Below are 22,402 nucleotides of genomic sequence, written 5' to 3'. Positions count from 1 at the left end.
AGCACCGTGAATGCTAGTCAAAAGGTGTGAAGCTTCTAGTCAGTCACCAGCTTGACTTCTCCATGTTCAAAGACGTAAGTAAGTTAAGTGTTGTCTTTAGCAATAGGGCCTACCATAGGTTGTGGAGAGCAATAAATAGACTTGGCAATAGCTTGTGATGTCTGGGGTGTCCCATGGGATCCCTTTGGCCAACAGCTCCACTAGATATAATCCATTCCTGGAACTTGAGGTTTAACTGTTGACATAGGACATCTGGTGGGGGCATTGTGTTTCCCCATTATCTGGTGACTTCTCTTTCTTTCATATATATATATATTTTATAGGAAGTTTTTTCAGTAGACTTCCATATTTTTTTTTCTAAGTCCTTTGGTGTTTGTTGTCTCTCCCCGTATGCCCTCCTTTAACCTGCTCTCTCACTCCCCTCCCTTTTTAATCCTGCAATTCTGGTTTCCCCTTATCTTTTTATAATACTACATTCTTTTTCCCCATCTTTGGAAGATCCTCTCCTGCCCCTAATCTGTTACTTGGTACCTACCCTCTGTAGTTATTCAGACTGCAGCACACATATGGAAACTTACCATCCACATATTAGAGAAAGCATGCAGTATTTGTTGTTGTTGGGGGTGGGCAGCATCTGGTTTACTCACTTGGGATGATTTTTTTTTTCTAGATCCATCCATGTATCTGTGAATTTCACTTTTTAAAAGGCTGGGTAAAACTTCATTGTACCACGTTTTCTTTATCCATTCATCAGTTGATGGACATCTATGTTGTTTCCACTTTGGAGCTATTAAAAATAGGCTGTAACCAGGCAAGGCTTCCAGTGGAGGGACTGTGATACCAACCCATCCACAAAGCCTTTGACCTACTACTATCTGTCCTGCATGCAAGATGTGCTGGGGCAGTGATGGCTCTGAGCTTGTGGGAGTGGACAACCACACCACACATTAGACTGAACCCATGCCAACACTGTCTAGATGACCAGGAAATGGAGGCTGGATAACCTAGAAACCTGGGGTATAACCAAACATGATTGCCTGCCCCCTCAGAGAAGTCAATGGCATGATTCCTAATGATGCTCTGCTCCACTCATAGGTCAGTGCCTAGTCCAATTGTCGTTAGAGGGGCTTCCTCTAGCAGCAGGTGGGAGCCGGTGCAGAGACCCACAGCCAGACATGAAGTGGAGAGAGCCCAGGGTGGAGGTCTCCATCAGGTCCCTCCCCTTGGAGCTTGGGGAACCCTGTAGAAGAGGGGGAAGAGGAACTCTGGGAGCTAGAGGGGTTGAGGACACCGGAAGAGCACTGCCTGTGGAATCTACTAGGCAGGACGCATGGACAGTCACCGAGCTTGCGTTGGTCTGAGCTCGGTCCTCGGCATACATGCTGTGATGTTTAGCTTTGTGTTGTGAGGGGGCTCCTGACAGTGGGTGTCGGGCTGTCTCTGACTCTTGCCTGCTTTTTGGTTGGACCTTTTTCCTCCTACTGGATTGCTCCACCCAGTCTTAGTGTGAGGGTTTTGCCCAGTCTTCCTGCATCTTCTTGTGCCATGTTCAGTTGAGGTCCCTAGGAGGCTTGCCGTTTTCTGGGGGGAGATGGGGGTGGGGAAGCTGGGGTTGGGATATATTGTATAAAAGAAAAATAAATAAAAATTAAAAAGGTAGGCCAGGCACAAGCATGGATGAGCAAGTATCTCAGTTCCTCCCTCCCCCGGCGCCAACCCCTCCACCACTCCTCCACTATTTCTCTTCAGATACAGCGGGCACGAAAGTTTTCATTATTCAGGAGTATTTTAGCTAGGCTGAGTTTTTTGTGTTTCCATATAAAATTGAGGGTTTTTTTTTTTTTTTTTAAATTTCTGTGAAGAATTTTGTTGGGTATTGCATTGAACCTATCGATTGGTTTTGGTAGGATGGGTATTTCTCACAGTAGTGATCTTTCCAATTCCTAAGCATGGGAGGAGGTCTTTCTATTTTCTGGTGTCTTCAATTTCTTTATTCAGTGTCTTAAATTTTTTTATTATATAAGTCCTTCACTTGCTTGGTTAGAGCTATCTAAAGGTACATTTTTGACGCTCTTGTGAAAGGTACTGTAGTTTTCCTGGTTCCTTCCTCCATGACTATCATTTGTATATAGGGAGGTTACTGATTTCTGTGTTAATTTTGTATCCTGCTACATTGTTTATCAGCTGTAGGAGTTTCCTAATAGAATCTTTAGGGTCTTTATATAGAGAATTTTATTGTCTGCAAATAAAGATACTTTGACTTCTTCCTTTCCAATTTGTATTCCCTTGATCTCCTTCAGTTGTCTTAATGCTCTAGCTAAGACTTCAAGTACTGTATTGACTAGATATGGAGAGAGTGGACAGCTTTGTCCTGTTCCTGATTTTAGTGGAAATTCTTTGAGTTTCTCTCCGTTTTGGATGATGTCATGGGCTTGCTGTAGGTTGTCTTTATTATGTTGAGGTATGTCCCTTGTTTCCAGGACTTTGATCAGGCTGCAGCAGGGTTCAGAGTAAGTCTGGAGAGGCTGCTGGCAGACAGGAGTGATGGTAAAGGCTGTCTACCCAAGTTCTAGCCCAGAGGGGATCTATGGTAGAGAATGTGTCTAAGGATTGTAGAGAATCACAGAGGCATGGAAATGGGCTATAAGGAAAGGTTGAAAGTGCCACCCTGAAAGAGCTTTTGAGTAATTTTTTTCACCCTGATGGGTTCTATTGATAGGGAGCTGACTTAACAGACCACAACTGAGCTTGGTAACTCACATGGGCTACCAGCAGCTAGGTATAGATGAGAGAATATTGATAGGATTTCAAGGCCAAAGTTAGATATAGAGTGAGCTTCCCACCAGCTTGAGCTACAGAGTGAGACCTTGTCTCAAGATTAATTAAATGGGCTCAACATAGCTTTGTGTACTAGGAAACTGGCTTATTCTAGGTATTTTTAAAGATTTCTTTGGAATTCACAATTTATGTTTTGAAAGCTCACATTTACTCAGCAACTGACATCAAATTGTATTTGAGTCATTTAAACTTTAGGTTGGAATATGCATGCTGTATAGCCATAGAGTGAATATTTAGATTGTTAACTGTAAGTATTCGTTTTCTAAAATACCGTCACATGCATATCGACTCATCCTTATATGTTTTTTGTTACTGGAAATTATATTGGCTTTTTGTTTTAAAACAGGGTCTTGATCTGTGGGGCAGGCTGCCTAGAACTTACAGTCGCCTCAGCCTCCTAAGTGCTAGGTTACAGGTGTGTGCCATACCTGGCTGGAAAGTAAAGGGATGTGTGTGTTTCTGTGTGTCTGAGTGTCTGTGTATGGGTATGTGATGTGTTCATGGGGAGGCCTGAGGTTGATATTAGGTCTCTTCTCCTATTGCTGTCTACTTTATTCATTGAGGCAGGATCTCTCGCTTGTACCCTATATGCTGACCTATATGACTAGTGTAGGTAGCCAGCTGGTCCTGGGGAATCCCCTGTCCCTACCTTCTGAGTGCTGGAATTACAAGTAGGCTGTTAGGCCCATCCAACATTTATTTATGTGAGTTCGGGGGAATCTAAATCTAGGCCTCAAACTGCATGGTGAATATTTTATCCACTGAGCAATCTCCTAGCCCTGGAACTTAAATTTTTAAGAGTAGAACATTCTCAGCCAGTTTCTCTGACTGGTTACCCTAGAAGTATATAGTTTTTGTAGTCTTAGCTGTTTAGCATAGGACATAGGGCATTGTTGTGCATCTGTATAGTAGTATAACTATTAGGACATGGTATGAAGCTCAATAAATGAAATTGTTTTCATTTTAACCTGTTTCCTTAATTTTTTAATTAATTAGTGTGTTATCTGTGTGTATAAGTCTATGCCAAAAGAAATGATGTATAAAGTTTCATATCATAAGATGATTAGCATCACATAGAAATGTAAAGGCCTCAGTCCAGTGCTTCCGTTAGTAGAAAACTAAACGTTTTGCATTTAGGAACATCTTAGCAATAGCTCCTTTGTGAGGCGTTTCTTGTCCTTACCCTTTGTTCCTCTAGCTGAGCTACTCATTATGGCATCTGGTTACCAGTTAGCTCTTGAACTACTGAAGCGGGGTTAGTTTGAATTGAGAGGTATCTCCAGGGTAAAATACTCTTGGATTTGGAAAATTTATTATGGAGAACATAAATATTTCACTAATAACACTGATTGCATGTTACAGTAGTAGTAGTTTAGACATTTGGTTGAATAAAATCATATTAAAATGTATCCCTCGCCTTCTTTTACTCTTTAATGTGGCTCCTAGTAAATCCATATTACACATGCGGCTTTCCTGTGTTACCATCGTGATTCTGTTGGACAGAGCTATTCTGTAGACTGTCTTTTTCTAAGAAGAGGTCAGATTTTAAAAGGCACATACCCCTTTTAACTCTTTCCATTCCTGTATTCAAGGGTTGGAAAGTATTCTAACGCTGTTCACATGTTCCAGCAGCTGAATGGCATTTCTGTATTGTAGGTTCACAAGTATTTTTGACCATCACTTGACCACCACTAAAAAGCTGAAATATAATGGTGTAAGCTAGGAGAGGAGATAAGGAAAAGTAATGCACCAGTCAAGAGTGAAAAGAATGTTTGTGGGTGATAGAAAACACTGCTAGACCCGGGCACTAGTATTTAGTAACTGTATAGTGTAACCTAGAATTATACTGTGTTCCATTGACTTTAGTTTGACAACAGACTGTGAAAAACACGCATAGGAAGATATATTTATTGTTTTCCAAGTTAAGGAACAAACACGTTCACCAATTAATAGTACTTGGGAGGCTGTGGACATGGCTCAGTGATAGAACACTTGCCTCGTATGTGTGAGGCCCTGGGTTCTCTTCCTCAGGCGACCTGTCCCTTCAGAGGAGAATCATTTTATTCCTGCTTTTTTAAAAGTCTTGACAATTTCATTGTGAAAGAGGGCTGTGAATTCGCTCCCCATCAACTGAACGCTCAGAAGTTCTATAAGCTCCCGTTGTACACCAGTGAGGAGACTGTTTTCCTCTTAAAAGTGGTTGTCTCTGCCCCATCCCACTCCCATGTTCATGGTTATTTGTTTTGTTTTCCTTTTGTCCAGTTTTCAGCAAGACATTCAGTCACCCTGCTTAGGTTTATTTTCGAATTATTAAATAAAGACTAGCAAACAGTGTTGTGTTTTGTATTTGAAATTGTAAGGTCCGTTTCTTTTCTTTTCTTTTTAATTTAACTCTTTGTTTTACAGATGAGGGCAGAGGTGCAGTTGACCAAGCAGGTGGTGCACAGATTGTAGTTGACCATTTAAGGTCGCTGTGCAGTAGAACAGACCCCGCCAGTGAGAAGCTCTTGACTGTCTTTTGTGGCATGCTGATGAACTATAGCAATGAGAATGGTAAACAAACTGAAAACTTGCTTTATCTGGGGGGGAACTTGCAAATACTTTTCACTATACTAGATGACAGATATTTGAAAACTGAACAGATTCGTACGTGGCACATAAAATTAAGAGTTAACTTTACAGTGTTTGAAAACTACAAAATGGCCTGAGTCACAGATTGGAACTAGGCTTTGAAGGTTGCCCATGTTATTACTTAAACCTAAAAATCAAATGGACACAATAGTTTACAATGTCTTGTGTGAACATTTTAAAAAGAAGCGGTGTTAAAGTAGGCTTTAAATACCAGGAGTAGTTCTAAATAAACATTGCTTTTAACAGAAATTAGTTTATTCTAGTTACCATTATTTATTTGGAGTTAAAAACCCTTCAATAAAACAGCTGTAGAATAACAGTTCAAAGTAACTGGAAATAGCTCATTTTAAACATTAGTCTGTAAAACAATTTGTTTTTTCCGATAGGGCACTTTTAGAACCTAGGAACAAATGACACACTTTCCCCTAGCCTGTGGTTGTTTGTTACAGGAACATCCACCCATGCAGTAGTTGTCAGTTTTTATAGTACTTCTGTGTTGAAGCATGCTCATTTCTCTTATCTATGTAAAATATTATGAGAATGGAATGCTCCAGCTCCATAGAAATGTCCTTGCATTTATCAGAGGTCCTTCTGTGATTTGTTTCATGGGGTATTTTAAGTTTTACAGTTGTACATTGAATATGTAGGGTTGTTTTTTTTTATATATACTGAATTTACAGAAGAACAGTTGGTAGCTTTCATATGGTCAGTAATTTCTATTTTCTTTCACCTTCACTGAATCGCTTTGAAGGATCCTAAACATGAAGAGAAACAGAACAGAGTCTGGGTAAAATCCAGTTTGTAGTTTCTAACTGGAGTTTAGCTAGAGTACACAGGTATCTTAATTATAGTAGACATCACTGGTCAGCTGTCCATGTTCCTTTTAAACTTCATTTGGGAATCAGCTCAAGAAAATGGAAGAATGCCAAGTGGGAGAGCATTTCGTGATACAATAGACATGTTTCTGCATCTAAACTAAGAATTGTCATCTTCTGAGGAAGCTACTTGAAAATGTTTATAAAAATATGAACACGGGGAAGTGGCTTAGCTGGTGGCTGCAATGCAGTAGTGCAAGCAGGGGGGCTGCGCCTGGGTCCCCAGCACCCAGTTAAAGCACACAGACAGACCTGGAGGCTCAATGGCCAGTCAGTCTAACTGAAAAGGGTTTAGTGAGGGACCTCGTCTCAAAAGGTAAGGTGGAGAGCCATTGAGGAACACATCCTGGTGTCAGCCTGTGACCTCCACACAGGACAGACAAAATGACTGAAAGAGCCTCCAGAACACGCCAACTCCTATAATATCGTAGTGTATGGCAGAGTGTATCGAGGTGACATGCCGAGTGCTCATGCTTGCGTGCTTTCTAAGACTAGGCCTTCCTCTGCTGGTGAATAAGCTTGAGAAATAGGACAGATACTGTGGGAAGCTATAGTAACTTTTTTCATAATGTTGTTGGACAAATGCTGTATTCCAAAAGCTGGGGAGAAATGCCTCCTTTAAAACTTAGTAGATAAAAACAAACGGTATTTTTAGACCGTTAAAGAACAAGGCGAAGGCCACTCTTACCCGTTTCTGTGCTGTCTTGAGCACCCTTTGAAGAGACTTTCTTGGTACTAGCGTTTTAACTTGCTGATCCAAATTTTTTTGCATTACTTACTATAAAGCATTTCTAGTGTTGTTTTCATATTAGTTACTATTTTACTTAAATTTTCTGTTCAAAGACTTAAATATTAGAACTTCTTTGCTAACATATAATGACTTAGGATTGGTCCTGTGTACCCAGGAGTTGCTAAAATCCAGAAAAACTCAGGAGGTACTTTATATCAGCACTTAACGGGAAGTTTCCTTTTAGATGTCTTACCTTTGAATCTTAGTGCATACCCTTGTGCTAATTTGTGAGTAGAATATGAGTGATAAATATCTCCCTTGTGTAGAAGAAAAAAAAAATTAACTGTTTCTTTGAGCCTAATAACTTAAGCTTTATCCATAGTTAAGATATTTTTAGCTGCATGATTTTCTTTAAATATTAAGATACGATAGTATTGAAACTGATCACAAAGAACTCAACATAGGCCCCCGATGATAACGTTTTTGAATTATGTATTAGTCTTAAAATGCAATGACACTATGCAGTATATTCATTCAAATACTTGTTTTTATCATGAAACTGTCGGTACATCAAGGTTTCAGTTCAATAAATAAAGAACAAAACCATTTCCTAAACATAAGGAAGATGTCTATGCTGTTAGTGTATTTGCTCAGTGGAAACATCCCTATACCACTTGACAAACTGTGTATATGACTGGAAGTTTATTAGTTTAAAAGTTTAGACTAGCTTGGGACTACATTTTTAAGCTATGGGCTATTCTTATTTTTACCCATTGATGAAGCAATTAGAACTTTTTATATCCAGACTGGAAAGCATAGAGTGTCTGGGTTATAAAATGTATATTGCTGAGCCAAAAATGTTTGAGTGATAATGTATAAAAACCCTGTTTGAATATGACAGAAATAAGTTTACTTACTAAAAGTCACTTAAAATTTTTAAAAATCAGCCAGGCGATGGTGGCGCATGCCTTTAATCCCAGCACTCAGGAGGCAGAGGCAGGCGGATCTCTGAGTTTGAGGCCAGCCTGGTCTTCAAAGCGAGTTCCAGGAAAGGTACAAAGCTATACAGAGAAACCCTGTCTCGGGGAAAAAAAAAATCATAACCATTTTTATGACAAACAAAAATACTCAAATTGTGTAGTCCCCCATATAACCTAAACATTAATTTGATAGTTTGCCTATAGAAAGCTTGTTAAGGATTTGGCATTCAGCATGAGGGAATGTGGTGGTATCTCCTTTATCTGGATATGACTCCAGTTTTAAATGAGAAACTCAGATCTTTAATTATTGATATTTTATCTTACTAATTTTTTTCCTTTTTTTTAACACTTGCCAAAACACTAAATATTTGTGCTCAGTTGTCCAGCTGTTAACACAGATGCTTTCTGACTGACAGTGGAAGTGCATCCCAATCAGTCCATCATAAAACTGACAATAGCCTATATGGGCATTACACTTGATACACTCAACCCACGACACATCACACCAAGCACCGTGAAGTACCTCTTATTTAACCCGTGGCCACGTAGCTGACGAAGAACCATGCTCAGTGTTTGCTGTGCCCAGCATCACAAGAGTCGGGCTGCACATCACTGGCTTGGGCAAAAACCAAATGTCAAGTTCTGCTAGATCCTCCTGACTCTGTACTGCTTCCATGCCATCAGAGAGTTAAAAGCCTTAAATCGACCATTTTAAGTCAAAGACTATCTGTAGTATAGTGTTTGAGTATATCGTTCCTCTGGTTATGTAGTGTCCAGGCACTGGATCCTTCAGTGTTACCTAAAATTTTCATTAATAGAATCAGTAGTTGGAGGAAAACTGTGCTGTCCAAAGCAGTCCTTCATTTATAAGCTAGAAACACTATACATTCTTTATTCTTGTATTAGTTGAAAGGTAGCAGTAGCAGGGAGGGATGCTGAAAACAAGTACAATTTCCCATTTTATCCACAAACTTGGTAAGCATGTATATGCACATCTGGAAACTACAAACAGACATAATCTTAACCATTTAGAAATCAAAATAACACCTTGTATAGGAATCTGTCGGTTCGTGGTCACCAATGTTAAAATTGTAAGTAGCTATGATAAATCAGTAAGTAATAGATACTCTGCTTAAAGGTTTAATATTTTTCTGTTGATAGGTTGGTTGATTTGGTTTTTCAAGACAGGGTTTCTCTATGTAGTTTTGCACCTTTCCTGGAACTCACATGGTAGCCCAGACTGGCCTCAAACTCACAGAGATCCGCCTGGCTCTGCCTCCCGAGTGCTGGGATTAAAGGCGTGTGCCACCACCACCTGGCTGAATATATGCTTTTAATAAGCAGTAGCACTAACATTCTCTAGTATCCCCAATATCTCCTTTAAAGAGGCTATCTTGTGAGGTAGGGAATGCTATTCTTTGGGTACTTGAGTTAAGGGTTAATAACTGTGTTTAAGTGAAACTTAGTACTTCTTTCAGTTGGCTGAAATAGGTCTCTAGGGTATTTTCTGTCTCTGGTCTAGATTTGTTGCTGGTCTGGCTAGAATGCTCAGTGAGTAGAAAGGTGTGAGCAGGCCTGACAACCTGAGTTGATCTCTGGATCCCAAAAGGTGGCAGAAGAGAGGCAGCTCCCAGGAATGTCCTCTAAACACCCCCCCCACGTGCACACACACACACACACACACACACACACACACACACACATACACACACACTTTTTTTTAAATGTAAAGATCATTACATGTGTAATTAATTTTACCTAACACCTGTGTTTCTGTAGGTTTCATTTTCATTGTTTTGAGAGGAAAAGAACATAAAATTGGGTGGATAGGGAGGTGGGGGAATATAGGAGGAGTTTAGGGAGGTGAAAGCATATGCTCAAAATATATTGTATAGAAAAAATTTAACTAAAAGAAAATTCCAGAAACAAAGAATTTCTAAGTTCTAAATAATTTTAATCATGGTGGCTATATTTACTTTATATTTTTAAAAGAAGAAAATGTTTATCATACTTGTTATAGCTCGAGTTTTACTATATATGACAAATGGTACTACACAGTGTCTGGTACAGTCCAAGGTGTAGAGTAGTGAGCTAAGCGATTCCCTCAGCGTGTGCTTGGCAGGTTTTGTCAGTGCGACTCAAGCTAGAGTCACTAGAAGAAGGAACGCCACTGAGGAAACACTTGCAGCAGATTGGTTGGTAGGCAAATCTGGTCATTTCTATGATCAGTGATTGATGTGGGTGGTGCCATCCCTGGGCAGGTGGCCTGGGTTTTATGGAAAAGTAAAGTGAGCAAGCCAGTAAGCAGCATTCCTCCATGGGCCCTGCTGGAGTTCCAGCCTCAGCTTCAGCTTCAGTCAGTGATGAATGTGATCAGGGCATATAATAAACTTCCTGTCCCCCACCTCCCCACTTCCCAAAAACAAAAATCCACCATTTATTTTTATCATGAAGTTCATTTCCTTAGTGAATCTAATCCAGTAACTTGGATTAGCTTTTTTTTTTCTTCAGTAACTTGGATTAGCTTCTTCACATTTAAAATAGAGATAAAAATAAATAAGGAATGATACTGATTAAAACACATTCTGTCCTAAGCTGTGTTTACCCTGTGTTTTGGTATTCTTTGATGACAACACACAGGAACATTTCCTAAATGTTAGATGTTTAGAAGAATTCTTGCTCCATGTGATGCATTACTTCCAAAGTTTAATTAACTCGCATGTCTATATATTTTCTACATACTAGATTTATATATATAACTATAGGACAAAAAATAATGGTAAGATTGGATCTTGCAGTGTTACTACGTTAAGGGTATTCTCTAAATGTTGTCTGTTTATAAAGACATTGGCCATATACTTTCAAGTTCACGTCTTTTAAATCCAGTTTGTCACGTTGAAACGTCGTAGTGTGGTCAGTGAAGGTGCCTTGGGATTTCTAGTGTGCAGCTGCGTGCTTGGGATTCTTATTCTTGCTCTGCTGGCTGTTGTGCTTTATTAACTACCTTCTGGTTGCTGCACTTTATTAACTACCTGTTGTTTTTGTCGCTAAGAAAATTCTGATATCTTCCTGTGCAACAGAGCTTTTGAATCCCTTTGTTGAATCAGGTAGAATTAATGAAATTCCGCAACAGATACCTTTTTATTTACAAATGCTTTGTTCTTAATCCTATGTGGTCAAGTGTTGGCACAAATACTCAGCTTAACCCATTGAGCTACTTTTACGTTGTCTGTGTTTCTGATAAATTCATAAATAAAGTTTGGCACTGTATCACAGGAGTTAATACTCTGTTGGCCCCTAATATTAGAGTTCAGGTTGCTCTTGCAGTGATGACTGAACATTTATCCCTATAATGCTGCATATGTGCTCAGTACAACCTGAGGATGGTGGAGGAGCAAAGGCTGTGTGGGTGTGTATTCTCTAAGCCAGTTTTCTTTTCTGAATTTGCCTAAAGTTTGGATTTCAGACAATCAAGGCCACTGGATATTATTTTCAGGATTTTCATCATTGTGAAATTTGAAAGTGGCACGGTTGGTTCTCTGATCTCTTTTTTTCCCCTCATCTTTACAAAACCTAAGAATTCCCAAGTTGGACTTTTAATTAGAAGACTGGTAGCATAAATGTGATTAAGTAACTAAAAGTAGAAAAACAAACAAAAACAGCAGACCACCTGCCTCAACTTCCCCTTTCTCTGCACCCCATCTCCAGTAAACCACCCAGATGTTTCTCTAACGTTCCTTCACCTCACTCATTTATTCATCTCAGGTCATACTCCCAACAGGGCCATTTGCTCAGCAAAGCTGCAGGCTGACTGCAGGACTTCACCCTCCTTCCATTCCTCCAAGTGCAGTCACCCCTTCTCACATCTGCTTCTGTGGCAGACTCTCCACTCTCCTCCCCTGACTCTCCCCCATGGCCAGGGGCCTAAGCGGGTCCTGGTGAGGCACCTGCTTTCCTTCCTCCTGTCCCATCCCCATTCCTAAGTGTCACCCCTAATACCAAAATACATCTCACCAGGAACCCCCAGTGGACACGCCTATCAGGATCCCGTAAGAACTCTCTACCAAGCACCACATAGCCACCATACTCTTCCAAGAACCAGAGAGAGCAACAGAAACCGAGGAACAAAACACTTGTAGATGTAATTCTAAATGGTCTTATTAAATAAGAAACACAAAGCCAAATGCAGAGTTAAAAGCCCCAGAAGTCAGAGCAGTAGCTAAGAGCTGAGACCAAGACCACCTTCTTACCACCGGCTGCCACTGGTGTCCTTCCCCTGAGATAGAGATCTGCTTCCTGTGTGTCTGTCTTTTTATTGACTTTCTGTTCTGCCTTTTCATTGGTTATAAACCCAACCACATGACCTCCTCATCGCTGCGTGTCTATATAGACCTCCAGGTCTCTATGGTTGGTATTGAGATTGAAGGCGTGTGTCTCCAAGCTGGCTATGTCCTTGAACACACAGACTCTGCCTGCCATGTGATCAGATTAAAGGCGTGAATCACCATTGCCTGGCTTTTGCTATGGCTTGCTATTAGCTCTGACCCCCAGGCAATTTTATTACATACAAATAAAATCACATTTCTGCACAAATAAAATATCACCATAAACATTCACCCAACAAAGATAAGATCAAATATCAGCACCTAGAATTACAGTGTTAACAAACCTAGATGCTTAGATGCCAGCATATAAACATGATCAGTCAGTTCAAGCCAGGACAATGTCTCTACTAGAGCCCAGCAACCCTACCACAGCCGGCCCTGGGTATTCCAGTGTAGATGAAGCACAAGAAAAGACCTTAAAGCACCCTTTATGAATATGATAGAAGTCCTTAAAGAGGAAATGAAAAAAAAAAAATCCTTAAAGTCTAGGTAAACACAAATCATGAAAGTCAACGAGCCATTTAAGACGTAAAAGTGAAAATAGAATCAATAAAGAAAACCCAAACTAAGGGAAACCTGAAGAGGGAAAATTCAGGGACTCAAACAGAAGTCTGAGAAGTAAGCCTCAACAACAGAATGTGGGAGGTGGAAAAGACACTCTCAGGCCTTGAAGATACTATACAAAAAATAGATTACCTCCGTCAAAGAAAATGTTAAATCTAAAAAACACCTGGTACAAAACATCCAGGAAATCTGGGACACTATGGAAAGCCCAAATCTAAAAATAACAAGAATAGAGGAGGAAGGGGAAAAAAAAAACACTTCAGAGGTATAGAAAATATTTTTAACAAAACCATAAAAAAAAAAAAATCCCTAACCTAATGAAAGAGATGCCTATCAAGGTACAAGAAGCATAGAGAAAGCAAAATAGAGTGGACCAGAAAAAAAGTCATCTTACCATGTAATAGTTGAAACACTAAATGTATAGAACAAGGAAAGACTATTAAAGCTACAAGGGAAAAGGCCACATAACATATAAAAGCAGACCTATTACAATTACACCTGAGTTGCCAGAGACTCTGAAAGCCAGAACGGCCTGGATAGATGTGCCACAATCTCTTGCAAGACCACAGTCTGCAGCCCAGACTACTATACCTAGTAAAACTTTCAATCACTATAGATGGAGAAAATAAGATATTACATGATAAAGCCATTTAAACCATATCTATCTACAAATTGAGCCCTACAGAAGCACTAGAAGGAAAACTCCAATCTAAAGAGACTAACCACACCCAAGAAAACACAGGAAATAAAGAATCCCCAAGAAGTAAATCAAAAGAGAGGAGATGTGAATGCATGCACTAGTACTCAACACACACACGCACAACAAAATAACAGATTGACAAACCTTGTTCATTGATCACTCTCAACATTGGTGATTTCAAGACACAGACTGACAGAATAGGTGTAGAACAGGATTTATCCATCTTCCTGCTACATTCAAGAAACACACCTTAACATCAGGGATAGATATCACCTTGGTATAGGGTTAGAAAAAGATACTCCAAACAAATAGACCTAAGAAGTAAGCTGATGTGGCCATTTTAATTATCCGACAAAATAGACTTCAAACCAACACTAACCAGAAGAGAGACAGGAAAGGGTATTCCATACTCATCAAATTATCTATGCATCAAACACAAGGGCACCCAGTTCATAAAAGAAACACTGCTACAACTTTAGTCATCTATTCATGCTTACGTGCTGATATTGGGAGACTTCAGTATCCCATTCTCACCAATAAACAGGTCGTCCAGACAAAAACTGAACAGAAATGCTTTAGCTAACTAATGTTGTAAACCAAATAGAACTAACAGATATTTACAGAACATTTCATCCAAACACAAAAGAGAACACCTTCTTTAGTGCACTTCATGGAACTCTCTCCAAAATTGACTGAATACTCAGACACAAAGCAATTCTCAAAAGATAGAAGAAAATTGAAATAACATCCTGCATCCTATCTGACTACCATGGATTAAAGCTGGATACCAACAATAGCAGAAAGCTTACAAACTCATGGAAAGTGAGCAACTTACTACCAAATGAAAAATGTGTTGAGAAAGAAATTAAAAGCTTTCTAGACTTGAATGAAATTAAATACACAACATAATCCAAACTTATGAAGGCAGGTCTAAGGACAAGTTCATAGCGCTAAATTCTTACATTACAAAAATAATTGAAGTATACTAGTAACTTAATAGCACGTCTGAAAACTATAGAACAAAAAAGATACGACACCCAAAAGCATTAGACAGCAATCATCAAACTCATGTCTGAAGTCAGTAGAAATAAACAAAAAAGAATCAATGAAACAAAGAGTTGGTTCTTTGAGAAAAATCAGTAAGATCTACAAACGCTTATCCAAATTAAATAAAAGGTGGAAAGAGACTATCCAAATTAACACATTTAGAAATGAAAAGGGGGGCATAACAGACACCAAAGAAATCCAGAGAATCATAAAACCATACTTTAAAAAAAAAACAAATTGGAAAATATAAAACAAATGGATAATTTTCTTTTATATATACACTTACCCAAATTAAATCATGATCAGATAAGCAGGCTAAACAGACCTAAAACTGCTGGTGAAATAGAAGCAGTAATTAAATGTCTTCAACCAAAAAAGCCCAGAACCTGATCGTTTAAATGCAGAATTCTATCAGACTTTCGAAGAAAAGTTAATGCCAATATTCCTCAAACTATTGCATAGTATAGAATCATAAGGAACGTTGACTAATTTGTTTTACTCTGATACTCAAGTTCCAACAAAGACCCAACAGACGCAACAAAGAAAGAGAATAACAGACCAATTTCTCTTTTGAACATAGATGCAAAAATTCTTAATAAAATGCCTACAAACTGAATCCAAGAATATATCAAAATGATTATTTATCATGATTAAGTAGCCTTCATTCCCATAGATGAACATAGGTAAATCAATAAATGTAATCCACTATATAAGCAAACTGAAAGACAAAAGTCACATGATCATCTCATTGTATGCAGAGGGGGCCTTTGATAAAATTATTCATGACAAAAGTTCTGGAGAGACTAGGGATACAAGAGACATACCTCAACATAATAAAAGCAGTTTATAGCAAGCACATAACTATAGCAAATATCAAGTTAAGTGGAGAGAAACTCAATGTAATTCCAAAAAAACTGGGAACAAGACAAGGTTTCCACTCTCCCCATATCTATTTAATATAATACTTGAAGTCTTAGCGAGAGCAATAAAATATCTGAAGGAGTTAAAGGGAATACAAATTGTGAAGGAAGAAGTCAGAGTATCTTTATTTGCAATGATATGATAATATACATAAATGACCCTAAAAATTCCACTGGGGAACTCCTGCAGCTGATGAACACATTCAGCAAAGAATCTGGATACAAAATTAACTCACAAAAATCAGTCTGACTGTAGACAAATGACAGAATGAGAAAGATGTCAGGAAAACAATACCTTTCCAAGTAGCCTGACATAATATAAAATATCTTGGGGTAACCCTAACCACACAAGTGAAATACTTGTATGATAAAAACTTTAAGACATTGAAGATGCAAAGATCTCTCATGCCTATGGATCTTAGGGTTGGTAGGATTAATATAGTAAAAATGCAATCATCAAAGAGTCAATGTAATCTCATCAAAATAACAACACAATTCACAGATCTTAAAAGGATAGTTTTCAGCTTCATATGGAAACACACACATACACACACACACACACACACACACACACACACACACATACACACACACACACACACACAAGTTAGCCAAAACAATTCTGAATAATAAATAAAGTACTGGAGGTATCACTATCTCCAATTTCAAGTTGTACTACAGAGTTATAGTAACTAAAACACAGTGGTATTGGCATAAAAACAGACTTGTTGATCAATGGACTCAAATTGAGGACCAAGACATAAATCCACCTGCATATGGACACCTGATTTTTGAAATGGAAGCCAGAAATGCACACTGCTGAAAAAGATCTCTGTACCAGGAGTTTTTCTTTTGGTGTCACCAACCCCCTCCAAAATCATGACATGGAGACTTATTTTCAGTTTTGAATGCTTGGTCTAGCTTAGGTTTGTTTCTGGATAGCTCTTTTAACCTAAATTATCTTGTTTCTCTTTATCTGTCTTTTGCCACGGGGCTTTTCCTTCCTTCTCTTTATCTTACGTTCACTGCCTCTCTCTGGCTGGCTAATGACTACCTGGTTAGCCCCAAATGTGTCCCTCCATTCCTCCTTGTTCTCTCCTCCTTCCTTCTCTCCTTCCTTGTCTCCTTCTATTTATTCTCTCTGTCTGCCAGCCCCATCTATCTTTCTCTGCCTAGCTAGTGGCCATTCAGCTCTTTATTAGACCAATCAGGTGCCTTAGGCAGGCAAGGTGAAACAAATGCAACACATCTTTACATAATTAAATACACTTCCTTAAATCATTAAAGAAATGCAGCATAAACAAATGTAATACACCTTTACATAGTTTAGTATTTCACAGCAGACAGCATCTTCAACAAATGGTGCATGTCAGCAGGAAGAATCCAAATAGATCCATATCTATCACCTTGCAAACTCAAGTCCAAATGGATCAAAGACCTCAACATAAAAGCAGATATGCTGAACCTGATAGAAGAGAAAATGGGGAATAACCTTGAACTCATTGGCACAGGAAAAGACTTTCTGTACAGAATAGCATTAGCACAGATACTAAGGTCCACAATTAATAAATAGAAACTCTTAACTGAGAAGCCCCTGCACAACAAAGGACATTATCATACCGACAAACTAGTAGCCTGCAAAATGAGAAGAGATTGTCACCAAACACACCCGGTACAGGGCTAATAATATATAAAGAACTAAAAAAAAAAAAAAAAAAGCCAAAACTAGAATATCAAGATACCAAATAGCCCAATTAAAAAGTGGAGTACATACCTAAATAGAATTCTCAAAATAAGAAATCCAATTGGCTGAGAAACACTTAAATGTTCAACATCCTTAACCACCAGGAAATGTAAGTCAGTACTACTCTGAGTCCACCTATACCACTCCTTGGCATATAGCAAAAGGAGTGTCACAGAGACACTTTCTCAATCATGTTTTTTGCCTCTCTATTCATAATAGCTAGACATTGGAAACCACCTAGATGTCACTCAACAGAAGACGAGATTAAAAAAAAAAAGTGATACATTTACACAATGGAGTATTACTCTACCATTAAAAAGAATGAAATTTACTTTAAATGGATGGAAAAATCGTCCTGAGTAAGGTATCCTAGACCCAGAAAGACAAATGTGGTATGCATTCACTTGTAAGTCAGTGATAAGCAAGCTACAACCTATTGAACCACAGAGATTAGAGATAGAGTAAAGGACTGGAGTGGAGGGTGACAACAGATAGTTCTCATTAGGAAAGAGAAATAGAATTGTCACTGATAGCTGGGTGGGACCTGGATGGGAAGCTCAAGGGAGAAGTGGAGAGGGGGTGAGGAAATATGGGGAGAGACATAAAATTCCGGGCCATTTGAGGGATAGTATGGAAACAATATAGCAGAAGCTTCCTAAAGTATATACACTTATGAAGGCAATTTAAATGAAATCATCAAATAATGGAGGGGACTGGACATGTCATGTCACCAAATGATTACTTCCAGTGCTGGGATTGGGTTACATCTAATTTAGTTGTTGGCTAAAGAGACTCCACTGGAATCCTTAACAGCATAGGCTGTTGCCAAGAGTGTAGTTCCCGCTCCACAAACTGACAGCATGGCCCCATTGCTGAAGGCAGCACCGGTACAGCTCATTGAACATGGAGAAGTCAAGCTGTGGCCTGCACATATAGAGCCTTCCCCCTTACATTCTAGTGGCTTTGGTGTAGGACAGGACTCTGCATGCTAATACAGGTAAACACCAATAATGCCACAAATTGTTTGATCTGCAATGGTGGCACAAAACTTATGGGAGTAAGCAACTAACATCTGATTTAATGCTCACTCCACAAGATGCGACACATACCTGACACTCTTAGAGTGACCAAGAGCCTGAAACTAGATAGCCCAGGGACCTAGGGTAAAACAAAATATTTAAAGCAAACAAAGAAAAATGTAGCAATAAAATGACTCCTAATGACATGTTGCTATACTCATAGATCAGTACTTTGCTCAGCCATCATCAGAGAAGCTTCCCTGCGGCAGATGGGAACAAATGTAGAGAACACAGCCAGACACTGTGCAGAGTGAGAGACCTTGGAACACTCAGCCCTAAATGGGATATTACCATCAAATCCCTCTCCTTAGGGTTCAGGGGACCCTTCAAAATTAGAAACTGAAAGAGTGTAAGAGCCAGAGGTGATGGAGGACACCCAGAAAACAAGGCCCTCTAAATCAACATGGGCAAAGCTCCTATGAACTCGCAGAAACTGAAACAGCAGTTGCAGGGCCTGCACAGATCTTCTCAGGTCCTCTCCGTATATATTATAGCTTTCAATTTAGTATTTTTATGGGACTCCTGAGTACGTGAGTGAGTGGGTCTCTGATTCTTGGGTCTTCTCTTAGGACTCCGTTTTTTTGTCTGTTGGTTTGCCTTGTCCAACTTTGATGAGATGGTTTTCACTTTCTCTTACCGTGTTTTACTACCACCCCTTAGAATCATGTTTGTTTTCTAAGGAGAGACAGAAAGGGAGTGGATCTGGGTGGGAGGGGAGCTGGGAAAGAACTGGGAGGGGTAGAGGGACATAATATGTGAGGAGGAAAAATCTATTATCAAAATGGCTCAGCAGTTAAGAGCACTTCTTGATCTTGTAGTAGGCAGGGGTTTGGTTGTCGGTACTCACTTCCAGCTCACAACTACCTGTATTTCCTGTTTGAAGGGATCCAGGGCCCTCTTCAGGTCTTTGTGGGTTAGAGGCACACATGTAGTGTACAGACATACATGCAGCCAAAATACCTATACCTGTGAAATAATAATAATAGTTATTTTTAAGTTCTTTACACTCCATTTTGTGTTCTAATTTCTAAAGAAACCAGTCTACCTTGATCTTTTTTTTTTTTTTTTTTTTTTTTTTTTTTTGCTTTGTTTTGGTTTGGTTTTTGGCCCTTTTGGTGGGAGGGTGGAGACTACTTTTTTGAGATAATTCACAGCTGTCCTGGAACTTGCTCTGTAGACCAGGCAAGCCTCGAACTCAGGGATCCGCCTGTTTCTGCCTCCAGAGCGCTAGTATTAAAGGTATGTGCCACCACTCAGCTTCAATTCTATTTTAATAGTTCAATAGTGAACATTTCTATTTCTCTTGACGTAACAAATTTGCAGCATCTGAAGCACAGTGGGAGATGTTTCTGCTGTGTGGAGTGTTTACCTTTTCTGAAAATGGCTATTAGGTAAAGGGCAAGTTTTGCCCATGTTGCCACACTAGTTGAAATACGTTTGGATCAAGTACGTAGTTCTGCTGGAGATGGCTCTGCAGCAAGCTTCTTGGTCTTGTAAGTGCTGAGACTGAAGCCAGAGGGAGAGAACATGTCTGCTAAATAGCCCTGTCTCCAAGCCACTCCACAAGCCTTTCTAAAATAGAGAGGGTGCCTTAAATACTGCGATGATTACATTTTGTAAAAAAATTATGTAGCAGATGTGGTGGCACACACCTTTACTCCCAGCACTTAGGAGACCGAGCAAGTGTCTGAGTTTGAGGCCAACCAGGTCTATAGAAAGTTTTAGGCCAGCCAGGGCAACATAGACCTCGTCTTAAAATAAAAAAAGAAGAAATGAAAAGGCATTTGAAAACTAGGGTTACTAGCTAGAAATTCAACCAGAAGAAATTCAGAGGCTTTGGATAGGGTAGGGTAGGTGTCTTGTTAACATAAGTTATACATTATAAATAATCCTGTGTAACCTTGAAGTGTAAAAACTACATTATTCTAGGATAATTTATACCCCTAGTTGTAAAGTATTCATGCTAAGGTGTAAGTTAGCTTGGCATTAACTTAGTTTGCTAAACAAAAAACTGAGATGATTTCTGCAGTGTCATATGAGGGTAGAGCTGTTGATTGGTTTTTCTTAATAAGAGGCTTTTCAGTCACACCTGCTAACATTCAAAGACAAGTCATCTCCTTGTGGAAGCTGTACTGTGACACAGTGAGTCACTCAGTAAACCCTCGAGTCCATATATGATTACTGCAAGTGTTCATTGCAAAGGGTCATTAGTCTGGTTCAAGGCCTCTGGATTTTGCTACATCCTCAGTACTGGGCCCTCACTGGAGCTCCTCTTGGATATCCTGTTGTTGTTTTGTGTCAAGGAAACGCTGCAACTTTGGGTCTGCAGGACCAGCCCCTTCAGCAGATTGTCGGTGGGGTGGATGATGGGATGGACCAACACATAGCCCTGGTTCTAGGTTCAAGTCATTGCTGGAGTCATCAGCCTGCCAGCTGTCCTTCATCCTCAACACTGGGGTGAGCTCTCCAGCACACCCTGGCTAGCTCACCCTGTGTAGAAACAGCAAGGGGAGGGCAGGTTCTCCTGCTCATGTCCTGGCTCACACCTAAGCCACCAGGGCATTTATTCTGTTTTATCCTTGAAGCGGGATTGCAAGGGTAAAGGGTGGATGGGAAGGGATGGGGAGATGAGTGGGATTGAGATGCATGATGTGAAATCCATTCAATTTTTTTTGGGGGGGGGAGTTCTAGTCTTAAAAGCCAATTTCTGAGATGAGAATATACTTTAAAAATCAAAGTAGGCATACTTGTAAAAATAAATATCATTTGCTACAGCATTCACTTAAACTAGAGTTCATCTGCACTAAATAATTGAACCTAAAGATGGTACTGAGAAAAGTTGTCTACTCGACAACGATGTAATCACCGCATATCACTGGGCTGGGACCATGTGCTGGGCTTGGGGATAATGGAACGCTATCCGCTTCCTCTTGCCAGTCTCTTTGGGCCTATGGCTGCAGTTCCCAGTCCTGCCTGTGGTACTGTGCTTAACCTTGGAGCTCCCTGGAAGACAAGGCTTGCTATTTTGAGACTGCTTTATTTTCAAAACCCTGAAAGAATTTATTTGAATTCCTTTACTATTTATTAACTTGGAGTATGAGTATGTTGGTTAAAGCTTCCAGTATTCTCATGACTAATGCATCTTGATTTGCTTCTCTTTTCTTTTTGAAATGACTACATGTCATTGAAATATCTAACCTTAGAATTAATGGGGCATTCTGGATATGAAACACCTATGCATGTTTTGTTTTTTAAAACCTCTTAAAATAATAGATTTGAAGTTTATTTTTTAAATATTTAGTTGTGGTTTTATACTTCAGCACTGGGTTTAGAATAAAACTCTGTGTTCCTGGTAATCAACAGGAGGGTACTGTTTGTAAAGTAGAGGGACATCTTTACTCACACAGATGCATTTGTGTAGCCAGTTAACACTACTCACCCTCTTAGTAAGTGTATTTACATCAGCTTTCATCTCAGTATTAATGAGCTAAGACCAGCTTAAAGTCTGAAATGCTACATTACTGAAATCATTTCTAATTTTTAATATTCATATCCTGGTTTGGGGAATGCAGGTGTTTCATTAGGTCACAGGTGGGTTTTTGTTTTTTTGTTTTCAGTCTCTATTATGCTCAAATGGTTTTTAACCAATTTGTAATAGAACATTTCATCAAGACGTCTGCCTTTTGGTTTTCACTGCACCAGTTGTGTACTGCTCATTTACTTTAGCTTGGGGTTTTAATGAAAGCCTCTAGGTAGCAATATCCTATCTTTATTCTAATAGAAAGACCATACATACATACATACTAATATGTAGGCTGTATTTCTAATTGGGCATTTCATCTTTAAGTCTTACCAATAGGGTTAATAATCTTCTAGCACTGTCTGTAGAAGCCTTTAGGAATTAGCTAA

General features: G+C 39.3%; 1 protein-coding gene across 4 annotated transcripts in view; it reads left to right on the top strand.

Annotated features, from left to right (window-relative positions):
* The window catches only part of Rap1gds1 (Rap1 GTPase-GDP dissociation stimulator 1), a 143,203-nt gene that overhangs the window by 85,076 nt on the left and 35,725 nt on the right, over positions 1-22,402 (top strand). For 2 of the 4 annotated variants that reach the window (XM_036190900.1, XM_036190898.1), the window contains exon 5: positions 5,245-5,391. The exons of the other annotated variants lie outside the window; for them this stretch is intronic. In XM_036190900.1, coding sequence (XP_036046793.1) covers positions 5,245-5,391 — 147 coding nt within the window. The remainder of the gene's footprint in view (positions 1-5,244; positions 5,392-22,402) is intronic. 4 annotated transcript variants of the gene reach the window in all.

Source organism: Onychomys torridus, chromosome 6 (assembly GCF_903995425.1).
Source record: "Onychomys torridus chromosome 6, mOncTor1.1, whole genome shotgun sequence".
In the NCBI taxonomy this organism is placed as follows: Eukaryota; Metazoa; Chordata; class Mammalia; order Rodentia; family Cricetidae; genus Onychomys; species Onychomys torridus.
Note: the sequence above shows the minus strand (reverse complement) of the source record. Positions and strands in the feature narration are given on the sequence as shown.